Raw genomic sequence first — 20,862 nt, 5'->3', positions numbered from 1 at the left:
TGTATCTAACTTTGTTTTTTTTTTTGTTTTTTTTCTTCAAAAACTGAGTAATGTTTTTCTATTATATCTGGTCTTGATCTTCAGCTGATGTTTAAAAAAAGCCATGAGATTCTGATCAGCAAAAGATTCAAGTGACTTCCATGTTGTCTTCTATCCTCTCTACGACCGTATAAATCAAATGCAAGTTGTTCTGAATCAATCTTTCCTTCACAGTGTTAGAGTTTGATCAATTCTAAGATAGCGCCCTGCAACCAGTTCGCTAAGATGTTGGCCAAAATCTTTAACTGCGTGTTTAGCAGAGTTATCGGCCTGCAATTGTCTAATTGCTGAAGAAGCGGAACAGAGATAATAGGCAATAATCTCCACCATGTCTATTCTGTTTCTTCAGCCATGTGATCACTTGACCTTGACCTTGACCTTTGTCAAACTAATAGTTGAACACATCAGTCAGAATTAGTACAAACATATGACGGGCGGGAATCTTAAAAAAATATTTGTCAAAAATAAACTCTCAGTTTAAAGGTATTACTAAATCCATGTTATTTATTTTAATTAATACTGCAAGAAATATTTTAGATGCTTTAAACTGGTTGGTCCAGATTGTTTGAATATGATGATAGGAATTGGGTTGCTTGAATGATATTCCTAAATTACCTGAATTAGCATTGGTCAGTAGTTATGCATTGTCGTGCCTTAATCTGTCATACGTAAATTGTAAAACAGTATTTGTATTTTCAAAAAATCAATTATAAGAAGTTTGATTTTCTTATGTTAATAATAAAAAAATTGTTGAAAACAAATTATTAATTTAGTTATAAAAAGTTTTTTTTTTTTTTTTTTTTTTTGTGTCAATAATAATAAATTGTTGAAAATGAATTCTGGTTTGCCAAAAACAAAAAAAATCCAACTAATAATGGAACTTTTTTTTTTTTTATAGACACAAGTTAATTTCTGATTTCAAAACGGTCATCGAGTAGACTTTTTCTATCGTATCCTAAAAAGCTAATGTTTTCAAAAGATCTATTTACAGAAGTATATTATAGGAAATCTGTGAATACTGTGAATACGATTGCCACCACACTTAGGTGTAACTCTATTCATAATCTCTGAAGAAGTCCATCTACACACAGAATAGAATAAATCAATATCACACCATAATAGAAACTCAGAATAACATTTTTATTTTCATTATTTCATCATCAAATCTTTTCTCCAGATATTGTGGAATATAATTTCTAATGTATTAATTTCTATCCAAGATCTCTACGTTCTCTCTACTCTGTTTAATTGACTGATTGATCTGAAACTTGTTGTCACACTATCTTATCAGTTGGTTACCCCATTTTCTGCACTCTTCCACTATTGCTTCTAGACATTCTGCAGAATATAATCTATCATGTACTGTCTCCATTTACAAGTGACTGCAGACTGCTTGTGAATTAGATATTTCCTTGAAACTCCCTCCTTCAGAAGAAGCTTGTTCAACCCACCTACATTATTGCCACTTAGCTAACTGGACAATCTAGCATATTGTTATATAGTGGTTTCATTATTATTATTGTTATTGTTGTTATTGTTTGTTGTTAGGAAGTCTTATTAAAAGTGAGTCTTAGAGAGTCTTATTAAGAGAGATGTTGCGTTCTGTGTTCGTGTTATGAAGAGATTCATGTATATAAAATGTTCATACTTAGAAGTGTAGTAGAAGCTCTTAGAGTGAGGAGACAGTGTTGAAACAGTCTTAGTGTTCACATTGTAGATATGAGATGTAGAGGCATTGTGTATGTGAAGACATTTTAAAACACAGGATATATAAGACATATAATGACAATTTCACTTTACCTTTTGGTAGAATTACAACACAAAGACGACGTTTATAAAAACACATGATGATACGTTTATTTCTTCTTCGACCGGTCGGTGGTTTTCTTAATCAGGAATTCAGTTTTACATTCTATGTTTCAAAGGTGACCGTCTCGCTTCCAAACGTTGGACTGTCCATCTCTGGATTCCAGACTGTCGTCTCTCGTCCTCAGACTCTCTCTGCTTTACTCTAAAGTTTCTAACTATATCGAGAACTTCCCATTTTCCATGACGTCATACCCATGTTAAAACATGTCTTCTTTCACGTGTTCTGAAAATGCGTGTCCAAAACATTTTCCTTTGTTTATATTTCCAGTAACCTATATTTCCAATATGTTAAATACATGTTTATTAAATTATCCTATAGTTGCATTCTTCAATTCAATTTCATAACAGAATTGACAAATGCACATTCCTTTTCTTAAAACTATTTTATCTCTAAGCTAAACAATGTTTTGTTTTTACATTCCATTTTCTAATTCTCTCTCGTAATCTATTTCTAAACCTAAATTACAAGGTTCGAATTTCGTCTATTCTATTAATTCCCTATTTTTATACTTACATGAAAAGGGGACAGCCCTTATCATCATTAACTCATTCCAATCAGTAGGAGCTTAGGATGAGTCTCAAATAGACGGTGATAGTCTGATTCTTGTCCCACTTCATAATCATTCTGATTTATTGTTTCTATTTTTTTTTTTTCAGTATTGACTTTAAATATATGTCCGTATATTTATGTAATAATGTAATTTTTTTTCTTCTTCAAGTGTTTAGTTTTGCACAATTTAAAAAATATATTATCTTTAAATATAAGAATATTTGTAATCTTTTTTATCAAATAATTTATTTACATTTAGTTTACATATGCGCAATTACATTCCTTAAATGAATGTGAAAACCTACAAAATCTATTATGTTTCTTGTCACCAACGCAACAATGATGGTACCAGTTGCAAAAAGAGATGCCAAAACTCATTTACCCATCATTCAACAATATGTTCGGTCAGGAACACCCATAACTGATGATTGGTCACGTTCAATGCCGCCAAGACTAAACTGGTTTCATTCAATAATTACAAGAAACCTTCTCTACCACCTATAGCAATGGCCAACGACTCTTTATCTGAGAGTACGTCTTTCAAGCTCCTTGGCCTAACGTTCACAGGAAACATGAGTTGGAACAATTACATCGAGGGCATTGCCAGGGCCGCTGCAAGGAAGGTTGGCTCTCTCTACCGTGCTAGAAAACTACTAACACCCGAAAGTATTCTGTACCTCTATAAGGCAACCATTCGCCCATGTATGGAGTATTGCTGTCATATTTGGGCTGGTGCATCGGCTACTAGTCTCTCGCTCCTTGACAGGGTTCAAAAGAGAGTCGCAAATCTGATAGGCCCTAAACTAGCATCTAAGCTTCAGCCTCTGTCCCATCGACGAAACGTTGCATCCCTCTGCCTGTTCTACAAGTGTTTTAATGGTGAATGCTCTGATGAACTGCAAGCACTTGTGCCCCCACGACGTGAACACCCTCGACAGACCCGACAAGCTGCAAAATCCCACCCCGACACTGTAGAGATCCCTAGATGTAAAAGATCTTTCTACTCCGGTAGTTTCTTCCCCAGAACCACTAGACTTTGGAATTCCATTCCAGGTCACTGCTTCCCCAACTGTACTGACATGCAGAAGTTCAAGTGCAACGTGAACCAACATCTTGCTGCCCAAATCCCTACATAATACCCCAGTAGTTGTTTCCCCTGATAGTAGCCCCCTACACCAAAGTGCCTTGTTTGGGGTGAAAATGAAATAATAAAAAAAAAATTAAAAAAATATAATGCCCTGGTTAACCACTTTGTGGTGGATCATAAGTAGAATTTTGTGAATCCTCATGATACAACAGTGGACACAAACATGTTTGGTTATAAGTTAAACTAAGTGGTATGAGAGGTACAAGTTCGCCAGATTTCAACAGCCACCTCCAGGAATTTCTTCATAAAATCAATAAATATTCGGCATTATCATCTACTGGATTCATATTTATTGTACAGTTTAAATTTGAAATATATTTTTTTGTAACTGTTAAAACATTCATTTATTTCTGTGAAAATGTGTTGCTTTTACATCAGGGAACAAAAATCAAGCTATCACTGTCTGTTTGCAGCTCATCCTAAGCTCCTGCTGATTATAATTGGTTAATATGCTGGATTGCTGCTAACTGATTGATCTGGAAATCCAGAAACATAGGTTATCACATCATCTTCTTGGTGGTTTACCCTTTTTCTTCACCCTTCCACCATTGCTTCTAGACGAGCAGAGGAAATGGTGTATTGCCTCTTTAAATAATCTGTTCAATTTGTAAAATTGGATTTAAAAAAAATGAAATATTTCTTTGATATGAGGCTTGCAGCTGATTGTCAAATGTTCAGGATAAATATTGTCAATCCCTCAGCTTTGACCCATTTTAAGCTTTCTTATTGCGTTCATCATTTCACTTTTCAATATTGTTGGTTAAAATAAGCATGAATAAATTCATTTATTTCTATTTTATTAGAAATAAATGAATGAATTTATTCATTCAAGTTATTCACTTGAATAATTTAGTTATTCATTAATTTACTTTGTTCTTTGACTCACTTAGACTTGAAGAATAAGTGATTTGTCTTATTTATTAAATAAACCTAAAAAAAAAGAAACTTAAATTAAGTTTTAATTTTTAAAAGGATGCAGTATTTACAAGGTAACACAAAAATGTTTACAAATGAAATAAAGGCATTTGTGAAAAAAAAAAATTGATAAATATTTATTGTTAATCATATAAATTTATTTATTATGTTGAACTTTTCTCCATATTTGAATTATTGTGGGAAGTTTTTGTCCAGTGGACTATTGTCACCAAAAATACACTATCCATTTTAATTCAAATTTTTATATTTTATTTTAATGATTTTTTTAAAGATTACTTTATCAACAAAGATTATTTTATTGCGACATTTTCTGAATTTCTTTTAATAATTTTATATCAAAATGTGTTTAAATCCAAATTTCCTGTCAATAACTTTTGTCATAGAAAATAAGAAATAATTGTTTTCTTTTCTTAATTGGGTTACTCAATTTTTAGTGACGCTGATCGGTTCTACCTATAGGTAAGATCAATGTAGCATCTGTTTGATTTCAGGCATTAGCACTTAACATATTTGTGATTTGATGAGTATTTTCTTTTTGATTCTTTCAGGATTCCAGGTAATAGATGAAACGCCAAATTCTCATCATTACCTTACTCATACGCACTTAAGCAGCCAAAAAAACTTTTTAATGTCACTTAGGCGAGAGGTAAGATTTAAAAAAAAACATTTTCCTTTTTTGTTTTGTCTTGTGGCCTATTTTTTATTTCTCTTCAGTGTTAACATTTTTATCTTTATTATAAATAGAAAAATAATTTATAATTTGCATATGTTTATGTAGATGCACATAAAATATTTTTTATCCTTTCATATGAATATGAGCATAAAACATCCTGGTTTTTGCATTTCTATTTTTTTTTTTAAATAAAGACGTTAATATTCTGTAATTTGAATCAGATAAAAGTTTTATATTTTTGATAATTTTATATTTTCCCACATTTTTATTCTTTAAAGTTGCATTTTCTCATTAATCACTGTGGCATTTCCATTTTACATTTCAAGACATCAATCAAAGTAACTATAGACTCCACACACACTTTCAAATATATAAATTTGATTAAAACGTGTAATAAAGTTTTTTTTTTTTTTTTTTGTTTTTTTAAATAATTGACTAAAAATAGAACTTTCTATTTTTTATCACATTTTAGATGTAAAATGACAAAAGACTTTTTCATATTTGTATTCATTTAAAATTTGATTATTTTTCTTTTTAGTCAAAATTGTTGAAGACCAGTCTTCCAGATGGAATATTTGTTAAAGAGTTTGAAGAACGAATGGTTGGTATATTTTTCTATCTATCTATGTACGTCTATAATAATACATGTCATCTTGTTTGTTTGTTTGTGTGTGTGATAATGTGTAGCACTAATAGATGTAATTCATTATAAAATCAGGGACAGTTGATTTGACCTTATTTATTTAGATTTAAATATAATATGAAACTAAATACTGAATTTAAAATATGTACATATATAATATGTTACTAGAAGAATACCTATTCCAGACTGAGTAAAATTCATCTGTCCGTCAAGTTGAGGCTGCCAGTTTGAAAGATCGGTCCATCACTATTCGCCAAATAGCCCAAGATGTCAAGATTAGTACAGGGTCTGTGGAAACTAATCCTTCATGACCATTTGCATATGCATAAGGTGTCTGCCAGATGGATTCCCAGGTTGCTCACACCATTCCAGAAGCGAAAACACGTCGAGTGCTCGAGGATGAATTTGGAGATGTGCCAAGAAGAGGAGTCAAAGTTTTTCAAAAGACTGATTACACAGGATGAAACCTGGGTCCATCATTATGATCCAGAAACCAAAGCCCAGTCAATGCAGTGGAAACAGTTGGACTCACCACCTCCAAAGAAGTCAAGGGTGCAGACCTCCGCTGGCAAGGTCATGCTCACAGTCTTCTGGGACCAGGACGGAGTATTGATGACAGGTTTCCTCTCAAAGGGTACCACAATTACAGTTATGCTTCATTTTTGAGGAAATTAAGGGAACCTATCAAAATCAAGAGGCGGGACAAGATCAACAAAGGTACCTGCAGGACAACACTCCAGTCCACAACTCGCATGTCGCCAGATCAGAAGCACGGGCGTGTGGTTATGAAATCTTTCCCTATCCTCTCTACTCTTCTGACCTTGCACCCTCTGACTTTCACCTCTTCCCAGCCATGAAGTTGTTTTTGAAAGGAAAGCGTTTCCCAGATGATGCAGCCTTGATTTCTGAAGTCACGTCGTGGTTGGAGGACCAACCTGGGGTGTTCTACAAAAACGGTCTCCAGAGCTGAATCAAACGATGGGAGAAATGCATAACTCTGGGTGGTTCCTATGCAGAGAAAGACTAATAACTGTGCCAAGTTTCATTGCTCTACTGCTATGGGAAGTGGGTCAGGGGCATTACTTATTGCATGCCCCTCGTACCTAATGATAAAATTTCATAAGAATCTGAGGTATATGAATTTTCACAAAGAACTCATATCTCCCTCTTAGCTTTGTTCTCTTTGCATAAAACGACATATAGCCTACATTATGCATCTTTATGCTTAGAAGCTGCATAAAATTTGTAATGATCAGTTAATTAGTTTAGGAGTGTATCCTGTACAAGCAAATATCAAAAGCCTGCCTAGTTTTATATGAATAGAAATATGTAGTGATGCAGCACATCTAAACAAGATAAAAAAAAGTTCAGATTCTGAATAGTTTAAATTTGACATAAAAATGACTGAGTTTGAAAAGTTACACCTAAAGATCGGAGATAACCTTGGCTGAAATTTTGTGAAAATAACAACTAAGATGAATATCAGTCCAAATAATCAATTCTCATCTAAAAAAATTTTGAAGCATTGTTAGTTATAAACTTGATTTATTTATCCATCTATTTCTTTCTTGTTTTTTTTTTTTGTTTTTTTTTTCAAATTTCATTAAAGTTTCAGGAATTTGTAAGAAAAAAAATGTTAGCACATTTCAGTAATGTATCAACAATTCTTTAATATTTTCAAGCAATCAACATTTTGAAAAAATGAATTTTGAAATCATTTAAAGTCACCTTTAGAAATTAAATTTACAAATGATTTTTTATATTTGCTTATTTTTATTTTTTAAGGATCTATTTTCTGTGATGATTGTTGGTCCTGCTAAAACCCCCTATGAAGATGGTCTGTTCATTTTCGATGTCCAGTTGCCAAATGATTACCCCTCATCTCCACCAAGATTCCACTATGTTTCTTACTGCACTGACCGACTCAACCCCAATCTCTACGAAGATGGAAAAGTGTGTGTGAGTTTACTCGGTACTTGGTCCGGCAAGGTATCTATCTTTTATTGCTGCATTGTCAGTTTTATCGCCTGAACATGAACAAATTCATTAGACTCAATTTGTATAAAACAGTCAATTTTGTTTAAATTTTTGTGATGGATGACTTCCTTCCTATAAAAATATTGATTCTGACTAGCCAGTTTATTTGTTGGATCATTGGTGCATGCTCTTAAAAAGAAAAAAAAATTACTTTGATTTATTTCATAAAATACTTGTTGAAATCAATATTTTTGATGGGGTAATGAAAAAAAAAAATGGCTGACATAAAAATTAATTGCACAGCATAAAAATTTTATGCTATGGTGAATGTTAACATCTTGATATATTTGAACAGTTTAGACAGTTTATGGCAGTAGTAATCCTGTTTTTCTGTTCTTCAGGGAGAGAGGTAGGATTTAAAAAAAGAATCGCAATGCTGTTTATCTTACTCTCACGGTCTTTTAGGCAGTACACTAACTTTCTAGTTGCAATCACTGGTATTGACATAATTTTCTTTTATCTCTTTATTACACATTTACATTTCTTGCCATAGAGATGAAATAATAAATATTTGAAGTTTTATAAGATTTTTTTTTTCAGTCTGTATTTTAATTAGCAAATTATATTGTACTAATTAAATTTAACTTGAACTTATATTCCAAAAATATTTTGTAAGAAAAAAAAAAACAAAAAAACTGTAGTTTAAACAAAAAGAAAAAAGCAGAAAAGTAAAACCAGTCCTGAGCGATGCCGAGTTTAAACTATATTCTTTTAATACTTAAAGATTGAAAGGGTAATTGCTCTTATAGACTAGTAAAAATTGGTCAAATTTACAAACCTTTCGACAAGTATTGATTTTAGGGTACTTGTACAGTTTAATCAAGACATTAAAAAATGAAAATATCGAGAAAAAAAAAGTTTCTATTGTATGTATCCATTATGGAATGAAGTTCTCCAAAAAAAAAAAAAAAAATTTCACTTAATTTCATCAAGTAATTTTTTTTTTTTTTTTTTTTTTACAGTGAAAAAAAAACAATTTATGATACCGAGCAAAAGGTTTGATTTTTAGGAAGAAAAGCTAGTATTAAAGATGAGGAGGGAGTATTGGCGCTTTAAATTGAGTTATCTCCCCATGGCGTTTCTAAAATCCAAACAAAAAAATTTTTAAATTCCAAGATGTCTGCCTTCAACGTGCTGTCATAAAAACGTATTTTTCCGTTGTAAAAAAAAAAAAAAAAAACTACTCGCTCAAATTAAGTGAAATTTAATATAACTTTTTTTTTTTTTTTTTTTTAATAGACATAGACAAGATGACTGAAACAAGTAATACTTTACTGTTTTAAAAAAGTTTTTTTTTTTTTTTCGCATTAAAGTAAAATTCAAATTTATAAAAAGAAAATACTTGTTTATTATTAAAATATACCAATATTCTAAAAGTCTTTAAAAAAAGCTTAAAATATAAAAACAATAAGGTGTCTTTTTATGATGATGCGCTTGTCTGCACAGAGCCTATGAAGATCATATCTCTGGATTATCTGGTCTACAAAATGTTTTCATCGTCAGGCATAGCTACTCATTAGATTGGCAAGATTGCAAGCTTTTAGTGCCGATACTCAACAGTTGCATACAAATTCGAGGAAGGTTTGATCCAGAATTCGAGGAAATGTCAGTTTTGTATGTGTAGAAGCAATGATGTTGGTCTCATTTTATGAATTTGTGGCACAAAGAGGCAGACAACCAGAGGATGGCGGATCCTAATGTTGATTGCGTTTGGATTTATTGGGGGGAGGGGGCAGCAGGTAGCTTTGATACTATCAGTTGCCAAGATGAGGAAGGGCTTTAGATGAGTGATGCTGTGGTAGTCGAAAGAAACCTGTTAAATTTAAGTGTGAAGCTTTTTTCTTCCAGTTTATTCTGATTGGGTAATAATAGCTCAGCAATTGCTATGCAAGTTGTGCCACCAGTATCATGTTTTTATCATTTATTTTATTTGTGCATTTAGTTGTTTAAGGGGAAGTAATTTGGGAAGAATATTAACATGATTTGAGATAAGTGTTCATCTACTATTGTCTTCAAGAGGTTCATTTGCAATTTGATAAGATATTATGTTCACAACTTTTAAAATTTACACTTGGTTTTTGTCAGACAATGGTTCATCTTATGATTTTCAACAGGTTAGATCGCAAAGGAATGAAACAAAAGGTATTTGAGTTCTGCTGGATATATAACATTGTAGCACAAATTAGAAACTAATTCTATTTGGAAGGAAAGCTTCATTTTTAAAGTATAAGATACTAGTGCACTATAGAGAATCCTTTACAAGAGTTTTTTGTGTGTGTGTTTTTGTTTTTTTTGTTTTTTTTGGGGGGGGGGTTACGTAGGCATCACCACTTATCAAGGCCAAAAGGCCACTTGAGGTTAAGTGTTAGAGAGTATACGGTAGAAATTGGACAATATAGTAATCGTTAGTAATGGAAATTCGGTAAATTTGTTAACTTATATGGAACGGCTCATCAAAAACTTGTTTATGTTAGATTTGAAGACAACCATATTGTAGTCACCTGGAAAGCAGGAAAATGGAAGACAATTCTACAGGTGTGCAGTTCTAAGAAGGAAGCTTTGCTCCTAAAATCTACGTTTAGGTTTAGGCACAGATAAAGTATGGGGGAAATTAGTGATAGTGTTTTCTGCTAGACGGGTGTTTCTTGTGAAAGCTTGGCGAGGGGGTGGGGGGCATAGATTGGAGCTCAGCCGAGCACTTGCCATGAAAATAATGATAAAGCAAACTCGCAATATCTCTTCTGTGAGAAAGAGGTTGCAGGGAAGAGAAAAGGACATCCCCGACGAGGCTATAAAGTCTATTTTGAACTCTATCAAGGCAGGATAAGTCCTTTCTAGCAGCTCCTGCCCAAATGTGACAACAGTACTCCATCCTTGGACGTACCTGGCTCTTATATAGATAGAGAATTGCATCAGCAGTGAGATATCTACTGGATTGATAGAAGGATCCCACCATTTTTTCCAGCAGCCTTGGCAACGGATTCAATGTATGTGTTCCATTTAAGATCAGGAGTAAAGGTCAAGCCCAAAAGCTTGTCAAAACATGAGGCCTCCCCAAGATGAGAGCCGTTTATTTCAATTGATGCCAGATGGGGATCAGAGCGTTGATGATGTAAAGATAAAAGCTTGGTTTTAGATGCATTAAAAGTAACAAGCCACCTCTTTCCTCATTGTACCACGTGCTCAAGATCAGAGGAGAGAGAATCAGAGATCTTGGTCATTTACGGTCTTAGATCTGCTACCATAGATAGTAGTGTCATCAGCATGAATGTCTGTGAATGATGTAAGGATGTGATTTGGAAGATCATTGAAGAAAGAGGAAGAGAGTTGGCCCCAGGATGGACCCCTGAGGGACTCCAGCATTAATACTGAGAGCTTATTTCTGCCCATCAACCACTACTCTTATGAACCTATCAGAGAGAAATGATTTAATAATTGAGAAGACATTTCCAGCTATACCATAGCTGGAGATTTTGTGAAGTAAACCTTTATGCCAAAGGCCTTTTATATGTCGAGCAATTGCCTTAAAAAGGTAGCCTCCGTCGAGAGACTCGCTAATCCTATGAGATATAACTGTAAGCACATCTGCTGTAGATCTAGCAGAATGGAAACCATATTGCGTGTCACTAAGAAAGTTATTTTTGCTTTTTTAATGTTTTAGCATTAACTTCTCAAATATTCAGTATACAGTAAAAGACCATATTGTAAAATAATGGGTACGACTGTGTCTGATTGATGAAGGCTGGTCATTTACTTATGATGGGTGCGGCTGAACTTCTGTAAAAACCAAATTCAAAGTCATAAGAAGCAAGCACTTCCTGACTAAATAAAATTCAACCCTGCCTCAAAATGAATAAAATATTCCAATACTAGCAAGATGCCCGGCGTTGCCTGATCATAAAATGTTAAATATATTTATTTATGAAAATTTCATATTATTATAGAGCCAATTCTCTGATTATTATATTGTACTAAATATACAGTAGTTATTTCAAAAGGAAAAATAAATGTTTGGGTATCATCAATTGGAGTTGAAACCAAAACGTTTACTGCCCCAGCCTTGGTCGTTACCATTTCAGCTATCATCAGATGGGTAAGAAATAATTAAAAATGAGTCAACTTAAGCGTATATTTGTGCATGCATCTAAGAGCACTTTAAATCTACTTACACCTGCCAAATTCCTTTTTTTTTTTTTTTTTTTTTCAATTTTGACCCCTTAGCAGCTATTTTTACCAGCTAAAACTCATAAAAGAACAGCCCACAAAAAATACAATCATTTGACCTGCCTCCCTCTATTCTGCATCCTTGCTTTGAAAAAACTGAGACAGACATCGTGAGTTTTATAAACTAGATTATTTTTTTCCCACTGGACAATTGATACTTTATTTAGGGTTTTACATATAGACAAACACAGTGGAGGAAAAAGACAATCTTACCAGTTTACAAGTCCATATCAACTTATGATCAATTTTTCTTCTGGTCAACTACTCAATCTGATTTATGAATGATCTGATTTTTTATCCTGTCAGCCAGTGTATCATTGAAAAACTAAAAATACCACCATGCTGAACATCTTGTGAAAATAATTGATATAAGCAACATTCATTATATTACGACACGAGATAATGATCCAAATTTTTTTTATTTTAACAAAATAACAAACCATAGTAAAGGAAAACTAATTTTGTTAAAAGAAGATATCTCCTGTGTTATTTGTAAATATGTTTTATGATTTCTAAATCAAAGTTTAAAGTTTTCAAAATACATATTTTCTATGATCTGTTTTTTAAGTTTATATCTTCCTCATTATTTGATTTCTTTCCAATGTCAGAGAAACACTAACGTACATGAATATTTTAACTTTTGTAGGGGAATGAGATGTGGACTCAGGAATCTAATCTACTCCAAGTGCTTGTTTCCATCCAAGGTATGTACTTTTTAGTTTATTGCCTAAGCAATATATATATATATATATATATATATAATGTGTGTGTGTGTGTGTGCATAAATATAATATATAGATATAGTTTGTTTTTTACTAGCGATGGTGACAGTTCAGAAACACTGCTGTTGCTGTATTCAAATTCACTTACCTAAGTAATAATTTTGCTCCTTTGCATGCAAATGCATTAACTGGCCCTCTTTTGACGGGGCACATTTTCTATTTATATATTTTTAATTTTTGCATAAAAATATATATAAAAGAAAAGTAGTTTGCTTGAAGCATTGCTTACTTATATAGGGTGGAACGATAAAATTATTGCCCTAGAAAAGACATGATACCATTTCCATTTGATAACCTGTTCTCTTTTTTGTTGTAGACCAACTACTAGTTGGCCAGTTGTGTACAAATCCCAAGAGTGATAGAGCCTTCCATCATGTCTGAAAGTGACATAATGTTCAATGAACAAGATCGATGTGTCGCTGTACAACTCTTGCTCTCTACCGATTCAACAAGATCGTTGCCAGCACCATCAAAATGCATTGCTAGATTCCCATGAATAACAAAGGCGTGCCCAAGGTGACAAAAAGTTTCCGTCGCAATTATAGTTTTTGGTATGGTTTCAAGTGAAGGCCACATCATGCCACCTCACATCTTTGAAGTCGGTTTGAAAGTCAACACCAAAATGTACTTGGATGTGCTGAAGAGTGTGGTGGCAGCTGGCAGACCCTGGGTGTAGTAGCAGGACTCAGCGCCAACTCACAATTCCAAAGAGACCCAGGCTTGGCTTCAGAAGGAGTGCTATGACTTTGTACCCTTCTCTCACTGACCCTCCCCCTTTTCCCTGACCTGAACCTGCTGAGCTACTTAGTTTGGTCATATGCCCGGAACATCACAAACATGACCTCCCACAACACCAAAGCTAGCCTGATCTGATTGCCACTATCTGCTGACTATTCACCAAACTTCTGCCAGCACTTGTAAAAAAGGCATGCTCCCATTTCCAGACCCGTATCGAGGCAGTGATTGAGGCTGAAGATGGCTACATTGAATAGATGTCAACTCTACAACATAATCGAGTTACCTGAATTGATTTTTTTCAATAAGTTTTAAAATAAAGTTTTTTTTTTTTTGTTTTCCATTATTCCACCCTGTGTGTGTGTGTGTGTGTAATTACCATTAGCGAATAAAGCTAATAAACAAACAGCTGTAAACAAATTGAGCTTAGGTATTTCGGACGATGTCAAAACATTGTTTATTCACGACTTGCTCAGCAGCCGCCAATTAGCGTAATGGTTAGGAGCTTTGATTGTTGTACAGGCGGTCGGGTTTCAATCCTGGCTTGAGGTCGTTGCCTGTCTAGCCGCACTGGTGAGCTGCGAAACGGCGAAACAGTACTGTATGTGGATGACATATATATATATAATATCATAATTTAGTAATTTAAATTTTATTATTTGAAATGGTTAAATTTCAAATCTAGAATTTTTATTATATGCAAGACAATATATTTCAATAAGTATATTTCCTTAACCCATGAGTTTTCAATGTTTACTCTTCTGCTCAGAGGAAAAATATTAGCAAATGGTTTGTACCCAAGTTGCTAAATGCAATAAACATAGAAAATCATAATTAAAAGTTTTTAAATTATAGAATAAGGGAAATTAGAGATTAGCTCAGAATGAAAAGAATATTGAACTTCAGATTCAAATTGTGTGGTACATCCTGAAGTGAATTTTTGGTAGCAGGGATGTAAAAGGATCCGATGCATATCGTAATTTTTCCAAGGTGCAAGGTAACAATTCGAAGTAGGCATCATTCCTCCGTTTTTTTCCTGGAGTTAGATGAGATATCTGGTAAATATTTGATTATATCAATCCGGTGAAGATATTTTTTAATAAACACACATATATATATACTTTCAGGGCGATCCTAGCCAAAAAGAAGCTCAATATTTAAGCATAGAGCAACACATAAGTTTAGTAGTTATATTTAAATTCTGAAAGAACATGTAGACACATATATTCGAATTAAGAATTTATTGATTGACAAAAGGAATGTATAGAAGGGGTTATGTTGATTTCCTTAATCCATGGATTTTCAATAAAGGCTCATATCAGAGGAAATGAAATGCGGTTAGCAAAATGTTCAGCTGTGAACAGACACTTATTTTGCTTTTCAGCAAAAATATTGAAAATAGTTTTTTAAGTGGTGAATGATAATTATATGGAAATAATTATAGGAAAAGGGAATTTGATACAACCTGGGTAGTCCATTATCGGAAGGAGTCCTCCGGGGTTATAAATTCAAGTAGGCAGAATATTGGTCATGGGGAGAAGGCAGTAGTCCCATATAACAAAAAAAGTATGGTTGCTCCTTATTGATTTTCCGAAAGGTATATGGGGCAGCCGTATTCGTTGAGTGTGTTTTGGTAGATGTAATCCATATATATTTTTATTGTTTTTTTTTTTTTTTTTTTTTATGTTTCATAATCTACTCTAAGTGTAAAATCAAATTGTGAATAAAAACACAATTATCTAGAGACAGATAAAATGAAATAAATAAATAAATAAAAGAAAAGAATTGCTTAACAACGCCAAGCAATGTTTATTATATTTAGCAAATTAGGTACAAACCATTTGTATTTGCTAATATTTTTTCCTCTGAGATGAGTAAACATCGAAAACTCATGATATACTCAACTCAAAATATACTTATTGAAATGTATTGTCTTGCATATAATAAAAATTCTAGATTTGAAATTTAACCGTTTCCAAACATAAAATTTGAATTACTAAATTATGATTTATTTGCTTTTATTTTCATTTAGCTGGGATTGTCTTTATAAAAGATTACATCCATATTTTGTAAGACTGATTATCACTGCATTTGCATGCGAGTAGGTTTATTGCATTACATTACTCTTAAATATATCTAGTAGAATATCAATCCGAAGATGAGTATAAGCAATAAATATAAAATTAACTAAATTTTAATGCTTATTTTCTTTCTTGAGGGAGGGGGTAATGGTATGGTTTCAATGACACCTTTCTAAATATTGAAGTTTACAAAAAAAAAAAAAAATGTGCCACATTAATAATCCTGTTGCTTAGAATACATAGTCCATGATTCATAAGTTCAGTAGTTTCTGAGTTTACTATATTGTTTACATAATGGTGCTCACCCTCTTAAAAATTTATTAATTAAAAAATGTTAAAAAAAAAAGTAATTGCATCTTTCTTTGCTTTTCTAATATTTTCATTTTTGTTTTTTAATGATTTTCTTTGTTATTAATGTTATTGCAGTTATTAATTGCACATTTTCTTTTAAATCATAGCATTTATTTTTTAATAAAAAGATGTAATTTTTTGTAATGTTCAAATTTGTTTAAAAAAATAGTCGCATCTTTTCTTATAATTTCTTGAAGTTGCGTTGGTTTTAGCATCTTAAATTCTTGTATGAAAAAAAAAATGAACAAGTCTCTTAGTAAAACGAAACCTAGTAAACAATGGCCAATTCTAGAAGAATGCCTTTTTCCTTCCCCATCTTCTCTTGCACTAACAGAACATGTCCCAGAACAGTTTTGCACCACTTTTATATTCCCTCATGAAGATTAAAATCAAGATATTAAGATGTTATTAAACCTCAGGTCTAGACTACTTGAATAAATTGAATAAATTCATTCTAGTAAACATCTAAAATTTAAGATAAAATTGAAGTTCAAGAAATCTTATGTGATTGGTGGCTAATAAATATGGATCAAATTTAATGCAAATCTGAAATATTTTACTTTTCAACTAATAGGTTGTGGTTGTATTATGGCCTCTAAAAAGCCTTTGAAGTACTTTGAAGAAACTGAAATTTGAGGAATATTCATTAATTGATGTGTAATATATATTAAAATTTTACAGAATTGGCCCTCTTTGTATAAAACTAAATATAGTCTACATTACTCACCCTTACACTTAGCAGCTGTGTTCTAAAACTCCAAATGATTGACTAATTAGTTTTTTGTCATTTCTCTCTTTGAACAGGATTAATTCTCGTCGGTGAACCTTATTATAATGAAGCTGGATACGAAAAACAGAGAGGAACACAACAGGGAATTGAAAACAGCCGAATGTATAATGAAATGGCCATTGTCAAACTTGTACAAGTGAGTTCAGCTGTCAGATCTGATGATGACAATCGCAATTTGAACTTTATAACTTTTCCTTTAAGTTTAAAATCTCTTCAAGCAAAACACTTGTCTCTTCCATTACATCTTATTGTAAAAATTACTGAATTAGATAACATTTTTTAATTCATTTTCTTTAAGATGTGTTCACAAAATTATTTTGAGTCTTTTAAAATAAAACCATAATCTTAATTTTTTTTGATTTCCCATCTTTAGAACAAACAGACATGAATGAAATGACCAAATGTTTAAAATCATAAAATCCTTACAGCAGTTATATGACAGAGGAGGAGGAAAATGTGCATTTGACTCGAAAACCTTACTTTCAAGGAGAAACCATGTAGTTTATTACACTTGTTTCGTTGTGGCAACATGGTCTGTCATGGCATCACATCTGATTTGGTGTTCATTATCTTTGATAATTTTTGTGTGTCCATCCTGTCATAAATGTGATAAATTATTTCAGTACATGAAATGTTCATTACTGCATATAAATGAAGTGACAACATTCAACAACTTATTTGACCTGACAGAATGTTGAATAGTTTTAATTTTGTAATGTTAGAGAAGCAGTGACATCAGCAAAAAATAGTGGTTTCTGAATTTTTGAAATAAGGATTGATTATTCGTATTTGGATTCTTCAATTTAGATAAAGTACTTAGTAAAATTCAGTTGTAAGGTACACTGTTCTGTAACTTTAAGGTTCAATCCTCAGTGCCGGTGACACTCAAAATACAATTGCAATTATTTAGGACTTCTACCTAGTCATGGCTGATGGAATGAGAGCATACTTCCAAAAGTTTGAATCAAAGCTGAAAATTTTTCTTTTACTGGAGAAATTCATCCAATAAATTCAATTTCCTTTTTTTTTTCTTTGCTTATTAAAAAAAAAATAATACAATTTGGACTAAAAATATTTAACTAAATTGTATTTTGATTTATTCAGTCAGCAGTTATTACTTTATAATTATTTTATTTCTTAATTGTAAAAAGATGTTTTAATAGACTTTTTTTTTCTTTTTATTTTTTCAGGCAATGACTAATATGGCTCGTAAATTACCACCAGTATTTATGCAAGAGGTACAAGAACATTTGCTACTAAATGGACCCAGGTAAGCATTGTCTCTTATGTGCATTGTTTTATTTCATCCAAATTGAAGAAAATCCAATTTTTGTTTCAACCACATTCATACAATGTCCATAAAATTTTTACTACATCAAAACAGATGTTGGCTAACTTTAAGAACAAATTTAGAATCAACGCCAATATTTGGTACAATGCCAAAGAAAGAAATAACTCCCTGTAAAGTATTGAATATCTCATAAGTAAAAGATGTTAGAATGTTACAAAAAGAGAATGTTTGTAAAAGTAAACGCAAAATACATAAAGGGAATAAGAAGAGAGGAACTGCGGAAAAACTTAAGTCTATATTGGTGCAAGCAAAATCGGTTACCGGTATTTTTATGACTGGTATTTTTTTTTTTTTTTGATTAATAATTTAAAAACAAATAAAATTAATAAATGACCAAAATTAAAAAAAAAAATGTAAATATAAAAAGTTATTGTAACAAAATCAATTAATTTTTCAAAATATTTGCTTTTTAAAAAGAAAAACAAAATCAAACTCTGGATCCTTTAGGGTATATTGTTCTACCAACCATGATTGAACTCAACAATCAGCTCTAAGTGAACATCTTTAAGCTGAACATCTAATCCTTCTACAGAATATAATAATATAAAAATAACATAATTAATACTTCTATCCAGTTATGGCTAACAGAATGAGAACAATATATGTTCGTGGGTTCAGTTAAAAATTGTGTACAGGTTCCGGAGTTGGAATAGAAAGTTATTAAGTTCAAAAAGAAATACCTGAAGGTTAGAGGTTTCATGGGCCAAAATGCCATGCATATAACAACCACAATGGAAATAGTAGTCCAAATTATCGAAGATGAGTTACTTCCCTTTGGATAAGAGTAAATTGAGTTACTTCCCCTGGTAATAATTTTTATATTTCTTTCCTATAGGATGATTACCCGGTTACAGAAATGGCTAGAACTTTCCGATAAAGTTTCTGTCTTGGATTCTCTTCCTACCCAGCTTGAAAAGGTTTCATCAGGGAAACAAGAATCTGCCTCAACTGAAGATTGCGATGTTCCCCCTGCACAACAGCAGGAAACATCGCAACAGGAAGAAGATATGATGGCAACGACGTCATCATCAGAGATTTTTTATTCTTGTTCTGCCTCATCTTTGTATCTTGATGCAGATTCGAATTCCTCTGCATATCCAGACTTTCCCCTCCTCCCAGCATCTCGAGGATTTTGTTTATCTCTAAAAAAACATTTGGAACTATTTCAAAATGTATTAGAAACTTTAGAGAAGAAAGTCCAATAAGAAGCAACAGATTTTGTGGGTTTTTTGTTATGTGTTTTTGTTATGTGTTTTTCATGTTTTTTTTTTTTTGTTATTTTTTTCTTCCATCGTCTTTCTCTCCCTCTCTGACTTGACTACATTCTAACAACGGGTGAAAAAGGGAAGATAAAAAAAGGGTAGAATGAGACAGTGAGGATTAGGAAATTGGAAGAAATAAGTGTAAGAAAATATTTTTTGCCAATAAAAAACCTAAAGGTTTTTTTCTGGTGATTGGTCCACTCCAAGTATTTGATTTTCTGTTGCCGAAACGGAAGATACAAAAAAAAATAATGAAGTATATTTAAACAACAAAAAATGTTTTTCTTAATTTATGCAAAATAAACAAATACTGATGCAACTTAAATGAAATTGTGATTTTTTTTTTTTTTTTTTTTTTTTTTTTTTTTAACCCCTAGTTAAATTTTGTTTTAAAAAGTTTTCAGAAAAATGCATAATTTATATCTGGATAAAATTCCCATTTAATTAATATTGATATAAAAGCAAAATAAACTTTAAGTTAAATTTTTATAAACGTTACTTTTGATGAGGCTTGTCAAGATCTATCTCATCTGACATGAGAGTTAACTGCAAATAATTGTATACAACATTGAGTTTATTTTTTATATCAATACATTAAGATCTAATATTGAGTTTTTTTTTATTTTTAAAATCAATACTTAATTTATTTGTTTTTATTTTTTTAAACCCAAACCATAAAAAGCCTACTGCATTTATGTATAAAATTGCAATAAAAACTGTTAAAAAATAAAATTTTTAAAATAAATGGATAAAAATAGCATTTTTTTTTTCTCTCTTTCGATGTGATAAGTGATCTTTTTTATGTAGGGGGCAGGGACGATCTCTTCTGTTCCATTCTTGACCCCTTTCTGGTTCATCACAAACTTTCAATTATCTGTCATCGAGATGGAATTTGGTTGAACACTTGTTACTTGATATTTAACTATTTCAATTCTGTAAAATTCAGAGGAAAAAAGTTATTTTCTGCTCATCTTATTGTTTTCCATGTTTTTTTTTTCTTTCTCATATGCGCACATATTAAAATTTAAAAAAAAAAAATGTTTATATTATATAATCAAAATGTTAAATTTAGGAGGGGAGGAAAACGTCTGAAAAAAAATACCCTGAAAAGTGAAACAATTAGAGAATTTTGGGGGTTGTTGGCAACTGATTCTACAAATGAGTACATATCCACTCAAAATTGGGGGTCAGTTATTTCCCATTCAATTTCATTTCACAATTTAAAAGAAAAAAATGTTGGTCAAAGTGAACGGTTTAACAAAAAGTATCTTTCCATTTTCAAAACACTGTGATACAAAAAAATTATCTAGATAATTCAAGCAGGAATGGCATGTTAGATTTTTGTATTTTTACTTGTTTTGTTGTGTGTGAGTGGTTTTTTTTTTTTGTTTT

At 31.9% G+C, this 20,862-nt stretch overlaps 1 protein-coding gene across 2 annotated transcripts in view; it reads left to right on the top strand.

The window, feature by feature from the left end:
• The window catches only part of LOC145246809 ((E3-independent) E2 ubiquitin-conjugating enzyme UBE2O-like), a 189,766-nt gene extending 170,341 nt beyond the window's left edge, over window positions 1–19,425 (top strand). For both annotated transcript variants that reach the window (XM_080108628.1, XM_080108627.1), the window contains 7 exons: window positions 5,090–5,187; window positions 5,753–5,815; window positions 7,643–7,846; window positions 12,765–12,822; window positions 16,872–16,993; window positions 18,048–18,127; window positions 19,044–19,425. In XM_080108628.1, coding sequence (XP_079964754.1) covers window positions 5,090–5,187; window positions 5,753–5,815; window positions 7,643–7,846; window positions 12,765–12,822; window positions 16,872–16,993; window positions 18,048–18,127; window positions 19,044–19,413 — 995 coding nt within the window. In that variant the 3' untranslated portion in view covers window positions 19,414–19,425. The remainder of the gene's footprint in view (window positions 1–5,089; window positions 5,188–5,752; window positions 5,816–7,642; window positions 7,847–12,764; window positions 12,823–16,871; window positions 16,994–18,047; window positions 18,128–19,043) is intronic.
• Window positions 19,426–20,862: the final 1,437 nt, after the last annotated feature.

The sequence above is a fragment of the Euprymna scolopes genome, chromosome 24 (genome assembly GCF_053919585.1).
Source record: "Euprymna scolopes isolate OS-2025 chromosome 24, ASM5391958v1, whole genome shotgun sequence".
Taxonomy (NCBI): Eukaryota; Metazoa; Mollusca; class Cephalopoda; order Sepiida; family Sepiolidae; genus Euprymna; species Euprymna scolopes.
This window is presented reverse-complemented; position numbering and strand designations above follow the sequence as displayed.